Source organism: Astatotilapia calliptera, chromosome 7 (assembly GCF_964374335.1).
Source record: "Astatotilapia calliptera chromosome 7, fAstCal68.1, whole genome shotgun sequence".
In the NCBI taxonomy this organism is placed as follows: Eukaryota; Metazoa; Chordata; class Actinopteri; order Cichliformes; family Cichlidae; genus Astatotilapia; species Astatotilapia calliptera.
The window spans coordinates 21,431,696-21,455,732 of record NC_137428.1 but is presented as its reverse complement, the minus strand read 5'-3'; the positions used below and the strand labels follow the sequence as shown (position 1 = coordinate 21,455,732).

Genomic DNA, 24,037 nt, shown 5'->3' with positions numbered 1-24,037 from the left:
TGAACCCGGCATCACAGTAATGCTGCCTACCCATAAAAGCTCCAGCTGAGGAGCTCTGTGGTGTTGTTTGTGTGGGTGTGAATAATAAACAGTGTAGTGGCAGTGGAGATTATAAAGAGCAGATAGCAGATAACAAAGCCTACACTTGATTTACTGGATAAAACTAATTTCGCTCGCCTTTTTTATGCTAATAAAGACATTTAAATTATTGTGTAACTTCTTGGCCACAAGCAGCTTCTATGGCTGTCGTGCCTCCTGAAAATGATGCATAAATAGCACGATTAAAAATTTTGGGCAGGGAGCTTGTAAGCATCCCACCACCACCAACACATTCTTAAGTAGCTAAATGTTAGGGTAATTAAATTGCTTGATATAAAAGTGATGAATGAATGCCTAAATAACTGTGCGACATGAGGGAACTTCTCTGGGTTTAGAGTCTGTGGAGACCTGAACGAGGCCTTCTATAATTACGTTTTATGATCATTTGATGGTAAAGTTATTTATTCATCCATAATTGTGCGGACACACGTTGACACGTGATCCCGTGTTGTCTCAACTATAATCTCTGCCTGCCTTTTCTAAATCTTGTGTTATTCTAGCACTTATGCCAAATACACACCTAATCACTAACTTTTGCTTGATGTAAGCCTAAACCCAAACCCTATGCTAATCTTAACTTTAAGCAACAATTTAGCATGTGACCGAGCTTTCCAGAAACCTTTGCCTGGATCTGGAGAAATAAAATAAAAAATAGGAGTACAAACACATTTGACATAATAAAGACAAGAGCAAAGTTGGGTTGTTTTTTAGTTTTTTTTGCATTTAGTGTCTTTATAAAACAGATTTGCAAAATATAGCCAAGGCTCATTCATTTAAATACGCCATAAATAGCAAGAAAATACTTTCCCATTTCAATTCAAATATTTTTTTGTTACTTCTTTATACACGAATCAGAGCTGAACATTAGACGGAAAAAAAATTATTGATTTCTTGCAGCAGAAACCCCCCAAAACAAACCAAAAAAACCCAAAAACCCCCCAAAAAACAAAACACAAGCATACCGTGTAGCTAGAGCGGCAATCGATTAGTCAGAAATATACATCCTCTGAAGACACGTGGTCATAAACATTAAAACAAAATCTTATTCAAGTCTGAAATATCAAAGCACACATCTTTGGATGGATTTCTCATAGTCTTTTAAGAGCTTTTCTTTTCTTTTTCTTTGTTTATTTACTCCTTTATTTTTACAACATCAGCAACAGAACTGTAATTAACACCAGCATGGCCAAAAAGTTTGGATCCATATGTACAATAGTGCAGACAAAAGAGCTTAAATGTGAATAAAGGCAGTGGAGGGATCGTAATGCATCATCGTGTCTCCTAATTAAGTTTTCAAGTGGTCTCCCTTTATTTTTAGAAAACTATAAGATGACAACTAAAGCATCCTAGCACCATAGATGCTTTTATTTGGAGAGCGCTGCCCTTTTTCAACACATAAACCCAACGACTTAAAATAAAAACGTGAAATTGTCTCAGTGAAGGGTTATTTATTGATTTATTAAGCTATATTTCAATTTTCTTTTATGTTAATTAAATCTACTTAATGCCATTTTTGACAATAAATTCCCCCTTTTTATACATTTGCGATCACGTGTTTACATTCTGCATTTTAAAGAAACAAATTTTTCAGTTTCAGAGGAATCTTATCAGAATTTAAAAATTTTTTTTACAGCGTTTTGAATAAATAATGCAAAAAATATACATGTACGAAAACGGCATCCCTCATAAACAGACTGTTTTGCTTCTTTTGAAGGAATATGTAAACATTCACGGGGATGAAGAAATAGACCTTTTTGTCGCCGTCGGCCACGACATCGTGCTGCAGGTACTCACGGGTGCTGCTAATCACATTCATTTAGAAGAGAACCTTCATTAATGTGAATAGTAAGACCTGTGTTGACCTGTTTCGTGCAGATGTGACAGAAGTCTGCTTTTTGATTGAATATCTGTTTGCCGTATCAGCAGGCTTCAAGCTATTCATTGACACGTCACTCTCTCTTGCTGTCTCTCTCTCTCTGTGTAAAAGGTGCTTTAGCTTTCTGGAGCAGATGAGATGCAGAGATTAAAGACATTTTCTTTGTCTTTTTTTTTTCATTTTGTCTTCTGCAGACCAGTGTTCATTTGGCCGGCTCAGGGATGGGTGGAGCCCGCTCCAGCCTCATGGCCCAGGGGTTAGAGGTCGCAGCATAATATGGAGATTGGGTAAGCACTTCTTCTCCAGCTAGAGCAAAAGCAAACACTCCCCTCTGCCTCCCAGCTCCCGGCTTCTCCTCCTCCGAGATGTGCTTCCCTTCTGCCCGCAGCTCCTCCCTACTCTCCCTGCCGGCAGCGTCCGCGCTCTTAAACCCCTGACCTCTGTTCCCGAGGCCCAGCAGCTCCCCAAGTGCGTGACTCTTGACCCCCTGGTATGCGGGGCTCAACCTGCTCTCCTCGAACCGGTTAGTCGCAGCAGTAGGGGGACACAGGAAGTTGCCGGGGGGCGCTGAACGCCAAGCAGCTGGCTTCCGTCCCCGCCGGGGGCGTGAGATTCGGCAGCTCTGCCGCTTGATGTGTCGATGCAGGTGGTCAGACCGCGTGAAACTTTTGTAGCAGTGTTCGCACTGATACGGACGGACGCCCGTGTGGATGCGCAGGTGATTTTTCAGGTCGTAGTTGTGGACAAACTTGGAGTTGCAGTGAAGGCAGATGTAGGGGCGTTCACCTGTGTGCTTCCGCATGTGGATCTTCAACTTGTCTTGTCTGAGAAAAGAAGAAAACCGCACACTTTCACAAAATGAGAGTAACACATAAATCCTACACCATTGCCCTTTCAGTCATCGAGTTTTACAAGTGACTGATTTACAAAAAAAAAGCCAACACAGATGATTTCCTTTTAGTGTCAACATTAAAGTTCTGCTCTAAAAATAAAAGTGGAAACTATGCCAAAGTGGGAGGATGTAGGTAAGTGAGATACCACTAATGCAAAAGCAGAGGGGGCTTTCCACTTTACCGTCTTTGATATTCAGATGAGGTGAAAACAGATTAACCTCAGTGAAAAGAGCATGGGGTACTTTTCCATTAACCCTGCAGTTTACACTCTTTGTATGCTAGATGAAGATGTCAAGATAATGCAAATTGTTAATGTGCAGCAATTGGGTTTGCTTTCCACATACCTGGTGAATCGTACTTCACAGATTGTGCACATGTATGGTTTCTCCCCTGTGTGTGTCCTCATGTGCCGTGGCAGTTTCCCAGCTCCTTGAATGACCTTGTTGCAGATGGGACATTGCTGTGACGCTTTGGGCTTCATCTTCCTCTCCTCCTCCAGCTGCCAGGGGGGAAACAGCGCACCCAGGTGGGATGCGGAGCTCAGAAAACTCAGGTACGACCGAAAGTCTGCCTCATCCTTAATGGGACCCAGCGGATGACTCTCCGCTGGCACTGACCCTGCGTTCATAGTGCCGTCCAGGTTCGAGCTGACAAACTCCTTCAGCAGTTCGCCTTGGAGCATACTGGGAGGGACTTCATCTTTCATCTCCTCCTTTATGATCTCTCTTTTTACGGCCAGATCAAGGGGTCTGGAGGCTTCGAGTGGTGTGGAGGCAGGGAAGCTGTGGGGGAGCCTGGTTTGTGGTGAAGCCCCCATGTGAGGGTGGTGGGCTGGCTCCAGGAGCTGCTGAGGGAAAGCTGGGAACTCAGCGGCCCACATCGGGGGGTAGAATCCTGGGAGGAGAGGAGAAAAGTTGGACCTCCTGTCCAGTGCTGGCATGCGAGGGTAGAGCCCTTCCTGCAGGAGAGACTCGATGGAGAAATCTTTCAGAGCTCGAGTCTCAATGCTCTCCTGAAACACAAGTTTTAGATACATTAGTTTTAGAGCTTAAATAAGATAAGATTATCAACAAAAACAAGATGATATCCCCTGAATTTCACCTGCTTTCTCATGGTTTCTGGAGACTGCGACTGGGGCGTCTCCCTGTGCAGCCCGAACTGCTGGTGGTACTTAGAGGTGCTCGGAGGTGGCGAATCCTCCATCCCCGGGGGCGTCCGCTCCCCCCTGCTCGTGGAAGACTGGAGCGACCTCTCGCTGACATTGTCCTCTTCTTCCTCGTGCTCATCCTTTCTCGACCCCGCGTCCTCCTCTTCGTCCTCCTCTTCCTCTTCCTCCTCTTCTTCTTCCTCCTCTTCATCTTCCTCCCCTTCCACCTCTCTCCCACCCCCACCGCCACCCCCTCCGCCACCGCTGTCCATGATCTCCAGGCAAACGTTAATGATGCAGGGTATCTCCAGCATCTGAGCTGCATTCAGGATCTCTTTGACGTTTGACGCCGTCACAGTCAGCGTGGACGTGTAGGCGAACTCCAGGATGGCTGTGAGCGACTCTGGAGCCACAAAGTCAATTTCATACACAGCCGCGGCGTGATTGGGATCTCCGCCATCAGTAGTGGCCACTGTGAAGAGCTTCTTGAAGTACTGACTGCAGGCGGCCAGGACGGAGCGGTGGGTGCGGTACTCCTGGTCTCGGACGATGAGGATGACATCGCAGAGCAGCCCGTCGCGACGCTGCTCGTTGAGGCTGCAGAGGACGTCGCTGCTGTGATTTGGGAAGGGGATTCCGATCAGATCCTCCTCTCTGTGGTGGACCATCTTCTCTCTCTTTATCTCTGCTGGTTGTAGAGACAAAAAGCGGTACAAGTGAAACATCTGGTGGCAACTGAAAAAAGATACAAATTCTGAATCGTCACCGAAATTAATTCTCTTATTCTCGACCTGAAACTTTGCTTTTTACTTAAGCGGGGTTACATTTTGACAAGGTTCCCATCATTTATTCTGCGTCTTTATTATTTGTTAATATTTGTTGAATAATGTTTTAGGGAAAAAAAATTGAATCTAATGCACTATTTTTTTTTAATCCCAAAGGTAAGCTACTTTTATTTTCTAATTTAAAAAATAAATACCAGTGAATGGTTTTGATTTTTAATGCAGAAAAAAGTATAAATGCATAATTTAACAACATCAAAAAAGGTATTGAAAAGTATTTTTAAATACTGTTCATTTTTACACTTCAGATTTACTGTGTGTAATAAATGTCTTTGCAAATACTTTGATATACTCATCACAAAAGCTCCTTTGACGCTTTTCTCACAACTGACGTTATAAGAAATCTGAAAATACTTTCAATATTATTACATGTTGTTCAAGAGCCCTTTGGTTTTTTTAATATGGGGGGATCTTTCAGGAAAAAGCCCACATGCTGACTTGAAAACAGTACACACAAGTGTGAAATATTATGCTGATCGCTTTAAACAGGTCCTGTTTAATTTCCTGTTGGCATTTGATGACTGGTCACATGTACTTTCACTTTGACTTGAAAGCGGTGAATAATAGTTCTTTAAAATCCACAGAGCTGGCTTCTTGCTTCCTGGCCGTGCAAAGAGCCTGCCCTGTAAACTTGACTTGACTCATCCACGTGGATGGTGCAGGATTTAATGAAGGCATGTTAAAGAAAACAACAAAGCGGGGTTCTGAAACGCCGACGCAGAGAGTGCAGCGGTAACGACGGGTGCTGCTGCTGTCACCGGTGACAAGCGGCGTCCATTCATGGGGTGAAGGCTTTCAAAAAAAGCTTTCATATGCGAATAAGGGGAGTCTCTCCGCCGAGGCCGATAGTGTTAACACAATGAGTGACAGTCTAACTTTATTAAAATATACTGTAGGCATGCTTGTTTGCGTGCCATCTGTGCAGCAAAAGCAACAAGTGGTAAATACAGCATGTCTCATTTCGAGCAAACATCACGTTGGGTAATATTTATTCTTGAATGTGTTATCATCATTTCTTGTTGCAAGTGTGTGAGTTAGGGAAGCCCATCATTTTAATAAGTCCTAAAGCGGTTCTTGATTTTTTTTTCTTTCTTACTTCTTACTTTTCAATTCGAAACTGGGTGGTGTGATAAAAAAGTGTGTGAGAGACGTTCTGTGATAGCGCTTATAACGTCCATCCCTCTTGTCTGCGTCTATCAGATATGAAAAAGAGGCAAGCCGATACGTTCATCGGAACAATACTGTGTGTGTGTGTGTGTGTGTGTGTGTGTGTGTGTGTGTGTGTGTGTGTGTGTGTGTGTGTGTGTGTGTGTGTGTGTGTGTGTGAGAGAGAGACTGGGATGTGGTGAGAAGTGGAGAAAACGACAAAAGAGGTCAGATTGTACTCTAGATACTGTATCCTGTCAAAATGCTTACTTGCAGTCTATCCTCACTCATTTCACTTATAACGCGGTGCCTGAAAAGCCTGATATATAGCACGTTATTGTCTAAACGCACAGATGAATCTCTTCTCGGTCTGCTCTCTTTCTTCACATTTTCCACTCCACAGCTGCCTGAGCTCCCACCTGTTGATTCACTGTACTGTTGTTTACAGTTCTAGTGATCAAACCTCCGCTGGCAGGGTGCTCATTCATTCACATCTATGAATAGAGCTCAAACTTAGCCATCCGCACTTGGTGGTCACTGGAGGCATGTGTAGATAAACACTTTGAAGCAGCCCCACACACCACAGCTGCATTGTTGACTGAACCGAAATGGGCCAGCTCTGAAGCCACACACACACACATACAGACCCAAGTGTCTCACTTTCTTGAGCTTCCTGCAGTGAATCACGCCAGAAGTAAAAAAAAAAAAAAAAAAAGGAAAAACAAGGAGAAAAAAAAACTATTTCAGAAAAAATCCCCAAGTTCACCTGCAGGTGTACAATTCAGGTACCTTACCAATCTTACATGTAGTTTATTCTTGTCGATCTTGTTGCTAGGGAACTGTTGCCATGTTCGTGCCATTGATACAGTGTGGACATAATTAAAATGTCTATAGAGGAGGTGGCAGTGTAGGATATATGTCCGCAGGCACGCACGCCGGCCTCGATGCGACAGTGAAAGTTACAGTGAGCTGGGGGGGCAGAGCTGTTTGATTGGCGATTTGCAAAATGGAAATGATGATGAGGATGTATGCAGCTCACATCACAACTTTACACTTTTACAAGGAATAGAAGTTTTTTTTTTATTGTATTCCCACGCCATGTGCACAACCTCCCTAAAAGTAATAACCTGGCCTGGGCAAAAAGGTGAGAGAATCTCCAGCAGGGAGAGATCAGATGGCCCTAAAAGTTCCCTAACAGGTTGCACAAACACCAGCGGAGGGGCCCCTCCCTGCGACAGCCTGCCAAGGCAAACAATAGTGCAGAGCTTGGAACAACACTGAGTGGATAAGAGCAGGAGAAAACGACTGGGAGGGCCTGGCGAACTCACTGTCTCGCATTCGTTTTTTTTTTCTTCTCCTTTTCTTTTTTTGCTCTCGACCCATCCCACCCACTCCTGGAACTATGGGACACGTGCTGCTGTTGCTGTTTGTTCACCCACTGAACCGACGAGTGCCACTCCCCTCCCCGTTCCCACTGTTTGCCTGCCACTAGCTAGCACTAGCTCTTAGCGGCCGGCCCCTAATTACAATGTGGAGAGGATCTAAGGAGGATGTGCCACATAGACAGGGAGGGGAGGAGGGCACCGCTTTCCCACCACAAGGTCCTGGAGCGACATTTCATCAGCCAAACAAGTCTTAGCCCTTTAGACGCACACGCAACACCCCACCCACCCATCAAGGGGAGCGAGGGCGGCGACGCCTTGAGAAAGGGCACAAAGTGACTCGCCTTCTGTCCCCTTTTCAAACCAACTTCAAGTTATTAGCAATAAAGCTCAACTCGGTAAGTAGTCGTCAGGTTTAACAACCTGCCATAATGAGATGGCTGGATTTTTTTAGTGAATTAAAAAACAAAAAACAAACAAAATTTGTTTTTGATTAAAACTTTTAGCACCTGTCACAATTGCATCACCGCTTTAAAGGAAGAAGTTCCAAGTGTGGGGAAAAAAAAGTTCACACGAGTTCAACTCATTTACTAAACTGACCTCTAATAAAGGCTTTTCCGTCTCCCTCTCTTTCTGCCTTCCTGTACTGGCCAGCATCTCCTCTCATGCCTCACTTAGTCACCAACACTTTCAACTCAGCACTCCCGCTCCAAATTATGTGTCACCTCCATCCAGTGTCGTCTTTCTCCCGAGAACTTCATCTGCTCTCCGGGCACTGACCACCAGCGCCACCTCCTCCTAATGATTCTCCTCTTCTTCCTCTTCCTCCTCACCACCTCCTCCTTCTCTTCCTCCACCTCGCTCTGTCCGTGTTGCAGCTGTATCATCATTATGCCTAGAGTAGAGTGGCTAACTTGTCCCCAAACCTGACCGCTCAGGCCACAAATCACCAGCTAATGTCCATCTCAAGCCTTGTGACGGGCAGACGCTCATTTGGCCTGTGCGCTCCAACACCCAGTGCCTAGTTTATTCCTGTCAGGCCCGTTCATCCACCTGACCCCCATGCTAAATCACCAGCCGCCAGAGTTTACCCCTGTCACCGACTGCCCATAGCAAACACCTGCGAAACAACTGTCACAGGTGGACAATTGCACAGCCAATAATTTACAGTATTGACAGCCAAAATTCACCCCCCTTATTAAGGGAAGACATTCATTTGACCTGCTGTGTAAACTAGTCCATTATCGCCAGTGAAACAGCAGTGCACCTCGAGGAGACACTTCCATGGTTAGTGTTAGTTTTGAGCCTCTAGGCCGCATGAAGGGGGGGAGATTTTTATATTTTATCTTAATTGCTGTCAATTAGAGAAGGTGAGGAAGGAGGACACAATGCCAGTTAAACTTCATGACTGGGGCTTTATTTTCTCTTTGCAGTAATGGTGAAATGTCAGGGTCAAAATCCGAGTATTTAAACAGAAACCGCTGCTTATTTGGAACAGTCAGCGCTTTAGGAATTAGTGTGTGTGTTTTAACAAAAGCACAGAGGTTTTTTTTTAAGTATTGTTAGCATTTAGGTTAAAAAAAAACCCAACTAAACAAATAAACTTTTGAAGCTGTGCACTTCAAAGTAACTTCAAACTACAGATTCACAGTCAAATGCATAAAGTGCCATTAAATACAATGTTATACTGCATTGCTCACTTAATTAATTCAGAAAGTCTGCAGTTATTTGTACCTTTGGCTAGCGCTCAGCCTTGACTGATTAAAAATGAATGATTCATTTAAAGTTAACACTGGACCTGATCCAAGGTCAGTTCAAATCGCACGGCTCCTTAAAGCGCCTCTTTGCGCTAAATGTCATCTCTCGAGCCTTTCAGGGGGGCCCACAGTTACCCGCCTCCGTCTCAGTCACCCCAAAAGTTTACTTTATTGCCAATAAAACAAGAAAGATTTTCAATCACACATATTCAGCTTGAAATAATGGACAGTTTCTAAATCTCATCTGATACTTTCTTCAGTTTGGCCTGAGGAAAGACCCCCAAAAATGAGCAGAGGAAGTTAAAACCCAAACCACAAGTAAGGATGGTACAGTATAAAATGATCATTACAGCATTTTTTTTTTAAAAAGTTGTTTCAGTTTTCCAGTTTGCAGTTATTCACATTTATTTGTATTTTTAAAAGTCAGGCTTTTTAAACTTTACACTTAAACAGGATAATATTGAGTGTCTTTACTAAGCTACACACTGGCAGGTAAAGCTTAAAAACTGATTGGATTAATTGAGATATGATTAATAAATCATTAAGCAGACTTTTAACATAGTGTGTAACTGCATGTAGTTTACCACCAGCACGTCAGCATTACAGCACAGCCTTGTTTTGCATCTCTGTATGCCGCTGAATAATGCTTTCTAAAATGTGCTGGTTGTAGGCAACTGTATTTACATTTTGTTCTGTTCAGTTGGCTCCAACAAAGAATTTGATGTAGAATAAAAAAAGAAGACCAGAAACTTTAAAAACAGCGGCGAGTAAACAGTTACAAGAGCACTACGGGTCACTGCTTTTTGTAACTTTATGAGCTAAGAGGTCTTATAAGCTGACTTGCTGTAAACAATCATTTACAGCTCAGCCTCAAATCCATAACATGTTTTTTTTTGTCTATTTTGTCTGTGCTCTAAAACATGCCCCCTCCCTGCTTTTTAAAAAAATTACCTGAGTATTTGTGGATTTAACGGAGAGTGTCATATAGATACAGAAACTGTAATGTGTAATTACTTTTGGAGACAAAACACGCACTTAAGTCCACCGAAACTACTATGTTTGGCATTTCCAAGATGTGTTGTGATGCTATAAATGTCTGCGCTATTTCCAGCATCTTTACGGCACAGTGTTTACACTGCACAGCCCGAATAATGACACGAGTCGTTAAGTGGTTTTATTGACCTGTTTGCACCTTTTCGGGCCTTTATGGTCTAAAGCGCTCATTTGAAGTGATGCACACAACCCAAAAGTGCAAGCTGATTCACACGGGCGCACACACACACACACACATCCTCTGTAATACTCAGAAATGATTACACACACACACCCATGTGGATGTTCCACAAGTCTGACATCCAAATAAATTTGCACATGTCTTGATACGTTCCCCCAGCATTCCACAGATTTCAGCAGGCATCACCTACCGTACCTTCTCTTTCTCAATTCCTCTCACGTGTCTTTGTATTTCCAGACTACTAAGAAGCTCCGCTGCTCCTCACTTGACCTCTCAGCATAGCTCTCTTTAATTGAAACACAGCTGCCTCGCTCTTTGCCCGTCTGTCAGTCAGTCCATTCACAAGCTCCTCACACTAGATTCAGATACCCATTCACAAAAAAAAAAAAAAACACCCCAGGAAGGAAAAATATCCAATGAAGGGAAGCAAAGCAGCGCAGCAGAGGAGAGCAGAGAGCGATTCTTGGGTTTGTCTGTGTAGCCGAGTGGCTGGTGTGGAGTTTAGAGTCAGGCAGGCTCACTGTTGTGTGTGGCTCATGTAGGACGAGCGAGAGAGTGAGAGGAAGAAGGGAGGGAGGGCAGCAGCTCTGCGCTGTGGAGATGTCGCACCACTAGTTTTTATAGCAGGGTGGGTAGCTGGAAGATAATAATACCCCATCCTCCTCCACAACACAAGTTTAAGCGCAGTGTGTAATAAGCCCATGGCGCAGACACCCTCTGATTTAGGTCAGACAAAATGAATTTTTAGTTGTGTTAGAGTGGATTTTGGTAGAAAGGGACCGGGGCAAAAGAAACCCGAAGGGGTTGTTTGGGGAGACTGAGGGAGGGTAAAAATGGAAAGGAGAAAGAGAGGGAGCGAGAGACAGAGAGAAAAGTTGGGAAAGCGTTTTGTGCACCTCTGTTGGTGAGTCTCAGACTGAGATGAGGAGAAGCAGAAATGCAAGTGGAACTTAAATCAGGTTAGTTTTATTCCCACACCTGCTCTTTTCTATTCTATTAAAAATGAAACTTGAAATAAATCTAAAGCTATTTCCACAGGAAGCCACACACTGACCCCACCTTAGAGAAATACTGATAGCAAGAACTGACTAGTTTCTGGAAAAAGAACCTAATAAATCAACCTATTTTGACCTGAGAGACTTCTGCATAACCCCGTTAAACTAGCTGATTCAGTCAGTGGCGTTAATTTGAAAGGCTGTATTATTTAAAAGCTGTCTGTATCTGAGACAGAATTAGACCACAAACGCGACAAAAGAGAAAAAATACCACAAGCGTCTGTTTACAGACCTTTTATTTTCTCTCTCTCTCTCTTTCTCGCTTTGTCGAACCGTTGTTTCAACTAAGTTTCAGAAACCCGGCCGTGAAGAGCAGACGGCCAACGTTAGAGTCCTGTTTTGAGTCAGAAAGCGCCGAGGCAGGGTAACAGTTGGCGAGCACCACCACGTCAGTCTGTGGAGAGGAGGAGGAAGTTCATGCAGAAAAAGGTGTAGAAATAAGCCATTCTGTAAAGGCTCGAGCACAGAGGAGGAAACTCGGTTCGGCAGAAGTTTTGAGGAGATGTTAAACTTCAAGACGAGATTGCCTGTTAAGCTCCTTTCTGTGTTGAGTCAGATGTTTGTGATGGCAAGACGGAGGGAAAGAAAAAGGGAGAACAAGTGTTTCCTTTGCCTTTGCTTTCACACACGCGCGCACAAGCCAAATGTTATGACAAAGCACATTCACAGTGTTGAAAAAGCCATTGGGTTTTCCTGTGTGACATCATTAAACCACACCCTTTGTCATACTTCACTGTTTTTATTCGTATAAGTTTTACCGCCTAAGCAATATGAGAGAGAGCGGCAGTCTTGCTGTTTAAAGGCAGCAAGCGAGATCCGAGCAGATGTTCGTCCACGATGGTAGAGCACGCAGCGAGCCATTGTTTTCCTGGTGGCTGCTGGACCTTCAAATCTACTAAAATATTTCTGACCGACCGTATATCATAACCGACAATCAGACAGTGAAAGGAGTCAAATTGTGTTGAGTTAACCTCCACAAACAAGTACACATCAGAGCGTACATCAGACTATGCTATGCCCACTTCCACTTGGGGAAAAAATGGACCAAAGCAAACCGCAGCCCATGCCCACGGTGGTTTACACTGTTTTGTACAGGGTGAGAGCCCAGGCCAGTTCGCATTGGCATCTAGTATATATAAACAGGGTAAGCCACTAACTGCTAGCAGCCCAGCCAGACGGCCAGAAAAACAGCGTTTGTCTTCCTAAAAAGTTCGACTATCTGTTCTAAACACGCCTGCTGCCGTCACAGCAGCGCTCTGTAAGTGGTACCTGTGCGTATTGCTTTGTTCTAAACTCGGAAGAAAAAAAAGCACAAAAAAAGAAGTGCAGGCTTTTGAACTGCAGATTGAAAACAGTCATCTCGTGGCGCTGACATGCAATTTGTTAAACACAGATTTGCCATGCAGCTCTGTGTTTGGTGACAAAACTTCACAAACGTCTATGGCAAATTAATACGCAGCTTAATTTAAAGGCCTTTAAAACTGCTCGTACAATCTCAGCTCTGCCTTTCTTTCTTTTCAGGACAACCTGAACATGTTATATGACTTAAATCAGAAAATCTGGTGAGAAATGTGCATTAAGGCCAAAAAAAGTGCATCTTCATCCCATATGCAGCGACGAGTTTAATTGGCTTAATCACAAAATAACATAAGCTATTTTTAACTGCTGTGCAAATAACAATCAAACGTTTTTTCTGTGTCTCTCAGTCTTTTGTGTTTCTCTAAGCTAACAACTCATTCCTCCTCCCCTTTCTCCAGGAAAAAGCGGTGGATCTTGCCGCCTGCTCTGTGCGCGCTCACAGTCATGAGGGCTGAGTAAGAGTCATCTGTTTTGTCTGTCCGTCTCTCTGACTGGTGTGTCAGTGTACCTGTTTACTGCCACCTGCTGCTCCCAGCAAGATACACATACAAGGGCACCAGATTGGCACTTTGGATGGGGGATGGGGTGTGAAGCATCATTACATAAAGTTGATATCATGAAAACTTTGGTGCTATACTCAGCTTGGCCTTCTGTGCAGACCATAAACACGGCAGTCCGATTCTTAATACTAAAATTGGCTCTTTTTGGCACGTCTGAGAAGATCTCATCAGCATCTCAGATGGTCTCGTAGCAGCACAGCAGCCACGTATCACAGAGTGAATTTTTACATGTGCCACTGGTATGAAATAGTGTGATCCTAGACTGCTGCTTTTTAGTTCGCCTTGTTTGGCAAACAGGGCCCTGCCTCCGCCACCTAGCGTTTAGGTAGACGCTTCTCAAACTAGCTGCAAAGAGGTATTACAAGGATGCCTGGAGAGTTGAGGCTGTCTTATGGACGCACTTTGGTTCTGAATATCTGCTGGAATCACTTTTTCTTAAGTGTTCCCAAAAGACATTCATATTGTTTCATCAAGTTGCGAATATGCCAAACTGACTAAAGTAGCTGCATAAATATAGATTTCACCTCCACAAAAGTGACCGACCACTTTCTGATGGGATAAATGTGAACTCTGACCTGAAGGGGGTCTGTAAAGCAGTTCTGGATTCTGACTTTTCAAGAAGTACTTATAACTGCTAAGAATCAGTGTTAAAATGCAGCAGTATACACATAGCCCACGAGCGTGCTAAAACAGTTCAGGGACAAGCTCAGCTGACCTTCCCAGGATTAATAAAAACTGTAGAGGCAGACAAACACGACCGGCCAAACTCATACTTTGACTCTGAAGCCAGGTGTGGCCTGGTGTGGGAGAGAAGCAGGAAAGGGAGGCATTCACTACCCCCACTCCTCTTCCATCCAGAGATAGGGCATCGCAGCAGCCTCCCAGGTCTAACATCCCTTGCCTCAAGTGCCAAGGACAGCCAGGCACTTGGAGATGCAATGTTGATTAAACACAAAGGGAGGGTTGAATGTGTTCAAACCCACTGCAAGCTCTGCCTCGCTCACTCGCAGACAAACATTCACAGAGATACACACCCATCTGTCATTGCACTGAGGTCATTAGAACTCACCTTGGAGCATGCCATTTGGGTGAGTGAGACGAGGGCGTTTCCTGTCTGCTGACCTGTCTGTTTTGGGCTTTAACTTTCTCCCATTGGGCCTTCTTTTCAAACAGCCTAATAAATATGGGAAGCTTTGCCAGAAGGGAGGTAAAGAACTGCAAGTACTCAGTGAAAGTCTCACACAGTTGGCTGCACTCCTTTGTATGAATCCACTGAGTGTTTTCTTAAAGGTAAATTTGATCATTCGTCATGTTTGAGGCCGCTTTTTTGAGAAGAATGTATTCAAGGCGTAATAATCCCAACAAAATGTACAAAGAGTCATGGCCCCGCTAGCGCAATTTGACTTCAGAATGGGTTTTGTTGTGTTTGCTGGATTGGTTTGGTGTCTGTATTTTTGTGTGAGCGTTGTGTACGTGCGTGTTTCGCGAGGGTCGTCAGGTGAATGAAGACAACTCCTTACGGTGATAACGAGAAGGAGGCCAGCCTTGGTGGGACAGCCTCTGTCTGCCCTCAGGTATTGTGTGTATGCTGTACGCATGTTTGTGTGTGTGTGTGCGAGTGTGAGAGAGAGAGCATGTGTACGTGTGTGTGTCAGCAAGAGAGCCCTCGGGCACTCTGGCACCTCCTAATTAAAACCAGTCAGGCTGCAGGGCAGGGGAGACAGATGCCTGTCATGGAACACACACACATGCACACACACACATGCACGAGGTGGCGGACCGCTGTGAACCGCATGCACACTGGCAAAATACACAAGCTCGATGCGCAGGTCAGCTATTTTTGGAGGCGAACCCAATTTCATCCCACCCACTCAGGTATCACAGCAGGTAACTAATCTGTGACAAAACACAAGCAGAACTTATAAAATGATCCACACACGGAAAGCAAATATTCTGAGATAAAGAACGTTGAAATCTGCATGGACGGGGTTAAAATTAATTTGACTAATCCGGTTAGAAAACAAAAGACAGTGAGCGATGTCTCATTAGAGTTATTTCGACCTGAAACCTGCGTGTTTGTGTGTTTGGCAGCTTAAACTCAAACGCTCTCTCTTACGAAGTTGTGAACCACAGTGGCCTCTAGACTGACACATCTCTGTTTCTCCCAAGCACAGAGTGAGGCATAATTGTTCTGTGTGTGTGTGTGTTACCTGCAAACTCTGTCACATTTTATCTCCCAGTGAAGCACCTCGAGCTGCAGGCGACTACATATAGTACTTAGCAGGCTAACTGCTGTTTGTCTGGGGTAGGTGGGTGGATCAAGGCATGTTGCTCTCCTTTCTCTCCCAGTGATTAGATAGCATAAGCAGGCCAGCTAGCCTAACCCACACACTCATGTCTCTAAAACTGCCATCCAGCCCTGCTTTCTCTCTCACTGCCTCTCACACACAGGTGGGTGGACCCACTTATTCAACCCAGATCTTTCTTTTAGACATTATGAAATCACGCTCTCTTTTTTCCTTCTCCTCCCTTTCTTCTTTTCTTCATCTAACTCCCTGATGCTGAATGACACGCGGCTCTATGCTCTATATGTTTCCCCGCACTGTACGTGCGGCTGTTCTTCGTTTTCTAATTTACCAGCCAGTCATTTTACCCGATTGCCAAACTGCCGAGAGCCAATGCCTTTCTTTGTGCTTGTCGCCAGGTTAAAGCTAGGTGGGTTGCTAGTGGTTACAGGGGCCCTATTTTGTATTATCTAGGTAACATTCAGGAAACACCCACAAATTGTATGTGAAATGCTTCACTGCGCAACCACATTACAAATTGCGGCTGCCACTGACATTTCAGATGTTGAAATGTATGACAAAAATATTTCTCTGATGACTATGACCCTGCTAAGGAATGCATAAAAAAAACCACTACAAGACACTCTGTGATTTAGTAAATACAAAGCAACTGTTGCATTATTAATAGAAGTTCATAACATGAAACAAGTTTCTGTGTGATCGGGTTTGTTTTTGCATTTTTGCGAGACCTTTCAGATAAAGCACAGACACACACAGCTCAAAAGTAAAGCGATATATTTATGTAAAGCAGTAATAACTTAAAGGAACCCAAATGCCTTGATTATGTTGTTTTTGAAGAGTTTAGTGTCAGGGTAGGTGGTGAGCAGGAAGTGTGAGGCAAGAGGTGTTCCCAGGAAGTCAAAGTGTGCGAGTATAATCGGTCGGTTTATTATTTTTAAGAAAAATACTGGATGTGGAGATGAAAAGGAGGAGCACTGTAAACGGAAAGATGGGATATAGCTTGAAAAGCAGAGGGTGTGATCGAGCCGACCCCTGGGAGAGAAAGGGCCCACCTCCCTCCCCCCGGCTGCTTCTGTCGTTGGAGCCAGGCGCTGTGTTTCGTGAGGAACGCAAAAGTACACAAATCCCACAGAAGGAGCTTTTTTGGCAGGGCTTGGGCCTCCCACCCACGGCAGCCTCTTCAAGCCTCCTCCCATCCTCTATTCATCTGTGAGGGGCGGCTTACTCACCCAGCCCAACTCCACACACACACACACACACACACAGAGAAAAACACACACACACAACAAAACCTGGACCTCGATCCTACGGAGGAGGGCGGACACGCACGCGTGCACACAAAAATGGCTCCTCTGCCATTGTAGACATGCAAACACACGCAGCACATTAACCTGAACACAAGTTTTTGCGGGTATGCGTCTAACAGATCAGGTTTTTTTGGAGGGCGTTTTTTTGTCCTCTCTGCTTTCTGAGCAGTTTTCTTAAAGAAAAAGAATCAGATTCAGGACAGCTGCCGTGATGACATCTGTGTCACAGAAGGTTAGCATCAGATTGTGTATCCCTGTGTGGATGCTGTTACATGGGCATGCCCACATGCTGTCAGGTGGGAAGAAGGCGTGCGGACTCATTCACCGTCAGTCTCACAATGAACACATTGCATAATTCTTCAGATGTGAAGCCGCGTCTTCATTCATTTTGACAAATTGATTCAGGGCTGTTAAAATCTCTTAGTCAAGCACTTTTTGTGCCCTTACACGCCGGCTCGCTAAGCTAACCGGCTTGTCGTGATCTGCACGGCATACTGTAGGTGAGATTATACAAACACCGGCTGAAATCTGTCCCGGGTAATGTTTGTTAAACACAGCCGACGTAAGCGAGGCCCTGCAACAAAAGACCAGCGAGGATCAGGTTCAAATCACTAATCCTAGAGAGAGAAAGAAGCAGACGTGGAGCTGTAGTCAGACGAGAATAGGTGTGGTAGCGTCTACTTGATTTTATCCCCATCTAACCTCACAGCAACAGGAAAGAAAGCTCTGTAAGGTTGTTTTTTTTTTTTTAAATTAACAATGATGGCTGATAAGCTTTCAAGCTGATATCTTCTGTACATGCTGCTTTATTGTATTTGAAGTTTTGTTTTGCTCACATTCCCTTTATCATCTCGCACCGCATTTTGAGGAAGCGGCTCATTTTCTAATTTTCCATTCATTTTCATACGATCCATCTAGTTCTCTGATAAACGGAAACACACTGCGTATCTAAATTGAGAACCTGGTGATAATAATGTGGTTCGTGAGCTGTGAAGCTGCTTTAGACCACAGCTGCCTGTTTTTAGGTCGGTACTGGAAACTGAGATCCTTTGTCATAACCTGTTGATTAAAACCACCGCTCGTTTGTACAGTATTTGAAGCATATAGTGCATAATTGCAAGGTTTTTTTTTAAATCAGCCAAAGGTTTTGCATTCGCCACTTCAGTTAGGACCATGCCAGCCTTACTAACACGGAAAGCAGGACAGTTGACATCTCGCACAATGATTCAGTCGTGTCGTCTCAAGAATACTTCAGTACCTTGTTACAGTATCGCGTATAACTGCCCTGTAATGATACTCTTGAAGTTATTCGTGGCATTTGATGAGGAGTCACAGGAAGAGTGAAAGAAATGTGAATGTCACACCTCTGCCCCCACATCTGTTGCACAGAAGCTAAGATTGCTCTAAAACGTGAGCGGTGATTAAACGGACTCCTGCCGGACAGATGTTAACCCATGTGTCCGATCGTCTTGTTATTACTTCGTCAGTTAGAGGCATTGTATGATCAGGCTGTGCTCGGGCCGATTGTACAGTCGCAGATGCGAGATTAAAGTCACGTGCAATCAATCTTCGTGTAGTTCTACAAGCTGCTACTACAACAAAAACAAGTAACAGTAAAAAAAAAAAAAATGATATCAGTCTTTCAATCTGTTCCAGCTCTGTCATGCTTTCACTTGCTTCCTCCCTTGGTGTGCGGTTGCTGTTTGAAAGGGGGAGTCTTTTCACTCACTGTGTGCACATCTGTTGCGAGATATGCACAGAGAAAAGTTTCTGCATAGCTGAGCAGTCTATTTTTTTTACATTTTTTTAAACATATATATTCCATCGTGAAAAGTTTGAAACATGGAGCAATTTGCAATTTTAAATGGGTCGCACAGAAGAGCCCGATTCTGCAAAAGGTCAGCCATCCGTTAGTTTGATTCTGGTGCGCAGGAGGTAGCCGGCAGCTTGTGTATGCTTTGAACTTTTTTGTTTTGTTTTTTTTGTCTGAACAGAGAGAAAATGTGAACCTCACTTTACGACTTTTTCGATGATGACAAATGATAGCGTGACAGAGAAAAGAGCAGAAAAGTGAACAGAGACAGCGAGATGTTACTGACCTTTTAAGAAGAGAAGTTTTGATTTCAGTTCCTCTCTCACTCCCTGTCAGGAAACACAGCACTGTCTCAGCACTGGTAGACTTGTGAAAGTGAGAGCAGGCACGAAACACACTCAAATTTGCTCTGAAGGTGTGTCCGTGATTTGGGGGAGTGAAAAGGTACCGCTCCACGAAGCGGTTATCTAAGAAACACAACAAAAAAAAAAAAACCTGCTACACCCACCAGCCTCAGCCAACACCCCTCCCTCCGTCTAAACCAAAACTATTTGGCAATGTTCCCTACAAGTCCACCTGTGCTTAGGGGAGGGGAGTGACACACACTCTAACACTAAAACAAGCCAAGCCTAAAAACCTGCTTGCACGTTTGACTGGGGTGGTATGATTACAGCTGAGAAATGACAGAGCTTAGCTGTGGTGCTGACTAGAGCTGAGAGAGTGCTCTTGGGCCTGACCAGTGCCTGAAGGTCTCGAGCCCGAGACGACGCTGGACGAGAGCTCCAAACCAGGAGCATGGGTTAGAAAATCCGAGCAGTGAGGCAGGAACTGGGAATAAAATAGTCACAGTAAGGCTGATCTGCAGGGTGAAGGGAAAAAAGTGGGTGGGCCTTTACCTGTGCCGACCAGGAGCTCCAGGGGTTCATATCAGGTGTCGAACAAAAGACGTATCAGGGGGAGAAATGAAAGGAGTTTGAGAAAGGTACGGGTGGTAAAGAGTCGCTGACAGCGTCTGAATGTACTTGGGCGTGTGCTCCACTGTAACAGCTCGTACCTGGCAAGATGTTGGAACCATTGTGTTGCTCTGAAGCCCGTAATGCAGCATAATGGCAATATAATAAGAGGGTGTAATCGGTGATGTAAATGTTGCTGGGCGATAGAGGGGCAATGTTTTTTCTCTGTGTCTGTCAAACAAGCCCCAGAGAAAAGCTGCTGTTTGCCTTTTCGCTTTAACACGTGGAAATGCCACACTTGTGAAAAGCAACCACATCACTTGATTAAAGTGTCAATGATTCATATTTTTATACCGTAGTAAGGCATCAAATGACAAAACAGCGCGGAAATGTGAAAGGATTTCATCATTCTTACAGCGTGAGATAGAAAAAGGTTGTTCAGCCAAACCTGCAGCTCCTGCCTGCTTTATGGAGCCCTGTAGTGCGTTTAATCACGTTTAGCTACATTACTGTTTTGGATCACTCTATAGCATTGACTGCCAGTCAGACATACCTGGGACTAGCTGTTGAACACTGTGGGGAATTTAGTTGCTAATGTGCCAGGTGCTTCCCTGAGTGACTGGTACAGACTAAAAGAAAAAAAAACATCATAAAAGATGAGAATATTGCCTTGTAACATCAGAATGAGCAAATATTTGCTAACACGTTTCCTAAAGAAACCCCATAAAGACAACCTTTGACATCTAACTCCAACGGCCTTCTAAGGGGGGAGAGTGTGAAACGTGGTGATCTGTCAGTGATATGTTCACAGCTTGCTAGTGTTGTGGCAAAAACAATGATCTCAGTATCAATACATCTTCTGTGAGCCCTTAAAATACACAGTATGCAAGGAAGGAAAGTGGTAAAGGGTAGGTGGTCAGTCCATCATATTTGCTAGACTCCATATTAAAGATGGACACTAACTCTGGGTGTGCAGATTCTTTATGCTCACCATTGTCTTCTTTTATTAGATTTTTTTTTTTTTTTGCTTTGTTTTTAGGAAGGGCTCTCCATATTTGGATGAGAAGGTGGTGCTGCAATAGACCGAACAGATGCTTTAGAGACAGCCGGTAGCCACTTGCCACTTAAAGTAGCTGCATTATCCAAAATTCATGAGATCAATTCTTAATTTAATATAAATGCATGAGTTATCAGAAAACACCACCTCCTGTGAGGTGTCACAAAAGGTGAAAGCAGCTAAACATGTTTATTACAGCTGGGAAGTTGCGCATTTTAAATTGGGGGACTGTCGGAACGGGCTCACTTTGGAGTCAGCCCCAAGTGGCCATTCAAGGAAGTGCAGTTTTCAGCTCTTCTGTGTTTGCTTCATTTTGTTTAAGCCCAGAGGAGAAGCTGCGTGGGCTGCTCTTACCTATTTAGCTCTGTCTTGAATAAATCTGTAGCAGGATTTGTTTTACAGTAACGTACTATTTTATAATTAATCAGTGTGCAAACAAACAAACTGACAGGCAATTAAAACCGAAGATTCCCAGGCTAGGTTAGGGTTTGAACCAGTGACAATTAGACATAAGAACATACCAACGTGATAGCTCTGGCATCCTCTGGTTATTGTCTTTTGCAGGTTCTTGGTACACACCCAACATGTGTTTGATTATTTTATGTCCTGTCCCTTGCAGTGTGCTTTGGAACAAGGATTCCAGTATTTGCTTTCTCTTTTTTTATTTGGCATAGAGACATCGTACAATAGGACAGAAAAGCAGGTGTAACACAAATAACACTGAGCTGATCTGTCTGTGCAGCGTTTTCTGTTTTTCTTTTTTCTTTTTTTGGCACTGTTGTTGTTGATAAAACCTAAAAAGCCTGTGAGGAAATAATCATTCTTCAAAAGGCTATACTGAAATTTCAAACCCTATACACAAAAGCAAAAATAAAACTCTCCAGTATCAATTCGTGAAAAGTACAGGTATACTCCGTATTTCAGATGTGGCGTAATTGCAATGCAAATTCAGCGGCGAGAGATAATTAGTGCTGAAATTGCCTGCAGTGGTGCAAACAAAACTGACACATTTACACGAGTTAAAAAAAACTAAAAACATTTGAGCTTGAGCAAAAAAAAAATCTTGCTTTTCTCCAAACTGTCTCAGAGACAGAACAAAACTAGAAGGAGATGACAGAAAGTTGGAGTTACTGTGTGTGTGTGTGTGTGTGCGTTCTGAGATCACCCGCGAGATGTTGAGTTAAACAGAAACACACAGATCGTGATACCTAGCAACAGCTGTCGTCTGAACACGTGGGACATGGTAGGAAAGGTTTAGATTTTTTAATAAACTTCAATTATTAAATCAAAATAATACAAATTTGGGGTTAATGGGCCTATTTTGCCGTATTACCTCTACCATCACCAGACCTGCCTAAAAGTGTACCATGGTCCACTTTTGCCACCAGATCTGCCTCAATTCTTTGTGCTACTTATTCAGCAAAGTGCTGGAAACATTCAGAGATTTTGCAGATATTGCAGCATATAGGATCACACAGTTGCTGCAGATTTGCTAGCTGCATGTCCATAATGTAAACGTCCCGTTCCACCACATCCCAAAGGTGCTCTGTTGGATTGAGATCTGGTGACTGTGGAGTCCATTGGTGTACAGTGAACTGCCATGTTCAACAAACCAGTTTGAGCTGATCTGAGCTTTTTGGCATGGTGTGTTATCCTGCTGTGAGCAGCCCTCAGAAGATGGGTACACTGTGGTCGTAGAGGGATGGACATGGCCATCAACAGGTAGGCTATGGTATTTACACGATGCTTAATCAGTACTAAGGTGCTAAAAGTGTGCTAAAAAGTATCCCCCACCATTATACCTCCACCAGTGGCCTGAACCATTGATATAAGGCAGCATGGATCCATGCTTTCATGTTTCTTAGTGCCTGATTTTGACCATACAATTCAAATGTTGCAACAGAAATCAGGACTCATTAAACCAGTCAGCATTTTTCCAACCTTCTAATGTCCAGTTTTGGTGAGCCAGTGCGAATTTTAGCCTCCAGGGTCTTCTGCTGCTGCCCATCTGCTTCAAGATTCAATATATGATGCATTCAGAGATGCTCTTCTGCATGACTTGGTTGTAACAAGTTGTTATTATTGCCTTCCAGCTGGAAGCAGCATGTCCATTGTCCTCTAACCTCAACAAGGCACATGAGGAGTTTACATGGGTTGCTGTCAGCATTGAGGTGGTCCATATGACAGCTGATACTTTAAAATCAGGTGTAAAGGCACATAACCACTCTAAAGTCCTTAGAGGTGTATGTAGAAGATTTTGCTACGTTTGCACAGTGCCATGCTAGCTGTTCGCAAACTTTCTTATCTTTTTATCCCCATGTTAAGCGCATAGATATTAAGGCTGATATCAGTGAACACGTTTCATTCCAGAAAAGTTGAACTATTAAGATTTTGAGTCATTTTTTTTTTTCTGTAAATGACAGCTGTACGGTTTCAAAATGATTTGTTCAGTACACTGTTATCTCGTACTGTTAAATGCTATGATTGATGCACATAAATATAGCCGGCATTATTTAGCTATGAAAGTTCTATAAAGGCCCTCACACACACACACACACACACACACACACACACACACACACACACACACACACACACAAATACATTCAAAGAAACAAACAAACAAACAAAAATTCTCAACTTTTTTCATAGCCACTTAAAACAAACATGATGGTTGGTTCACATTCATTAGCATAAATCCGTTGGCAAGGTTTACCACCCTGTTAATTACCGGGGTTTCTGAGAAACTTAAGCAGGACGAGACACATCAAGGGCAGTGCAGCCGAGCAAAAGAGGAGTTCTGAGAATTTTGATTCCTCGCCAGATAAAAAGTGAATAATCTTGTGCAAATGTTATTTTTGGGGGTTTTTTTTTCTCTTTTTTTGTATAAACAAGTCTCCTCTACAGCATGCATAAATATCACCTCCAACACTGATTAAAATCAGGATTTTTAATTATGTCTCTGCATGCGTCTGCTACCTGCTGTTTTCACGTGCGAGAAGCCGGGGTCCAGGGTACAAAACTTCCCCCTTTGAATACGACAAAGAGAAAAAGGCGTTCGGTACACAGAACATCAACTCGAAGTTACACCCACATGCTGCTGTTGCTTTCATCCTGCCACCTGTGGAGTGGGTGTCACCATCTTATCCACCAAATCTGTCACATAGACCTTTTTCTGCTTACAGGCCATCTTTTGGGTGATGAAATCTGTTTCATGAATAGCATTTGTGTGCGTATGTGTGTGTGTATTG

At 43.7% G+C, this 24,037-nt stretch overlaps 1 protein-coding gene across 4 annotated transcripts; it reads right to left on the bottom strand.

Annotated features, from left to right (window-relative positions):
- Positions 1-799: 799 nt before the first annotated feature.
- Positions 800-19,672, bottom strand: zbtb7c (zinc finger and BTB domain containing 7C). Of its 4 annotated transcripts, none has more exons than XM_026173601.2 (4): positions 19,063-19,672; positions 3,970-4,703; positions 3,213-3,880; positions 800-2,799 (listed from the first exon to the last, which is right to left on the bottom strand). In XM_026173601.2, the coding sequence occupies exons 2-4, from the start codon at positions 4,681-4,683 to the stop codon at positions 2,178-2,180; spliced, it is 2,004 nt and encodes a 667-aa protein (XP_026029386.2). In that variant the 5' UTR covers positions 4,684-4,703; positions 19,063-19,672; the 3' UTR covers positions 800-2,177. The 4 variants fall into 4 exon arrangements, with proteins under 4 accessions (XP_026029386.2, XP_026029388.2, XP_026029387.2 ...); XM_026173603.2 differs by having other exon boundaries at positions 3,970-4,700; XM_026173602.2 differs by lacking the exon at positions 19,063-19,672 and adding an exon at positions 10,572-11,643.
- Between the last annotated feature and the right edge of the window lie 4,365 nt (positions 19,673-24,037).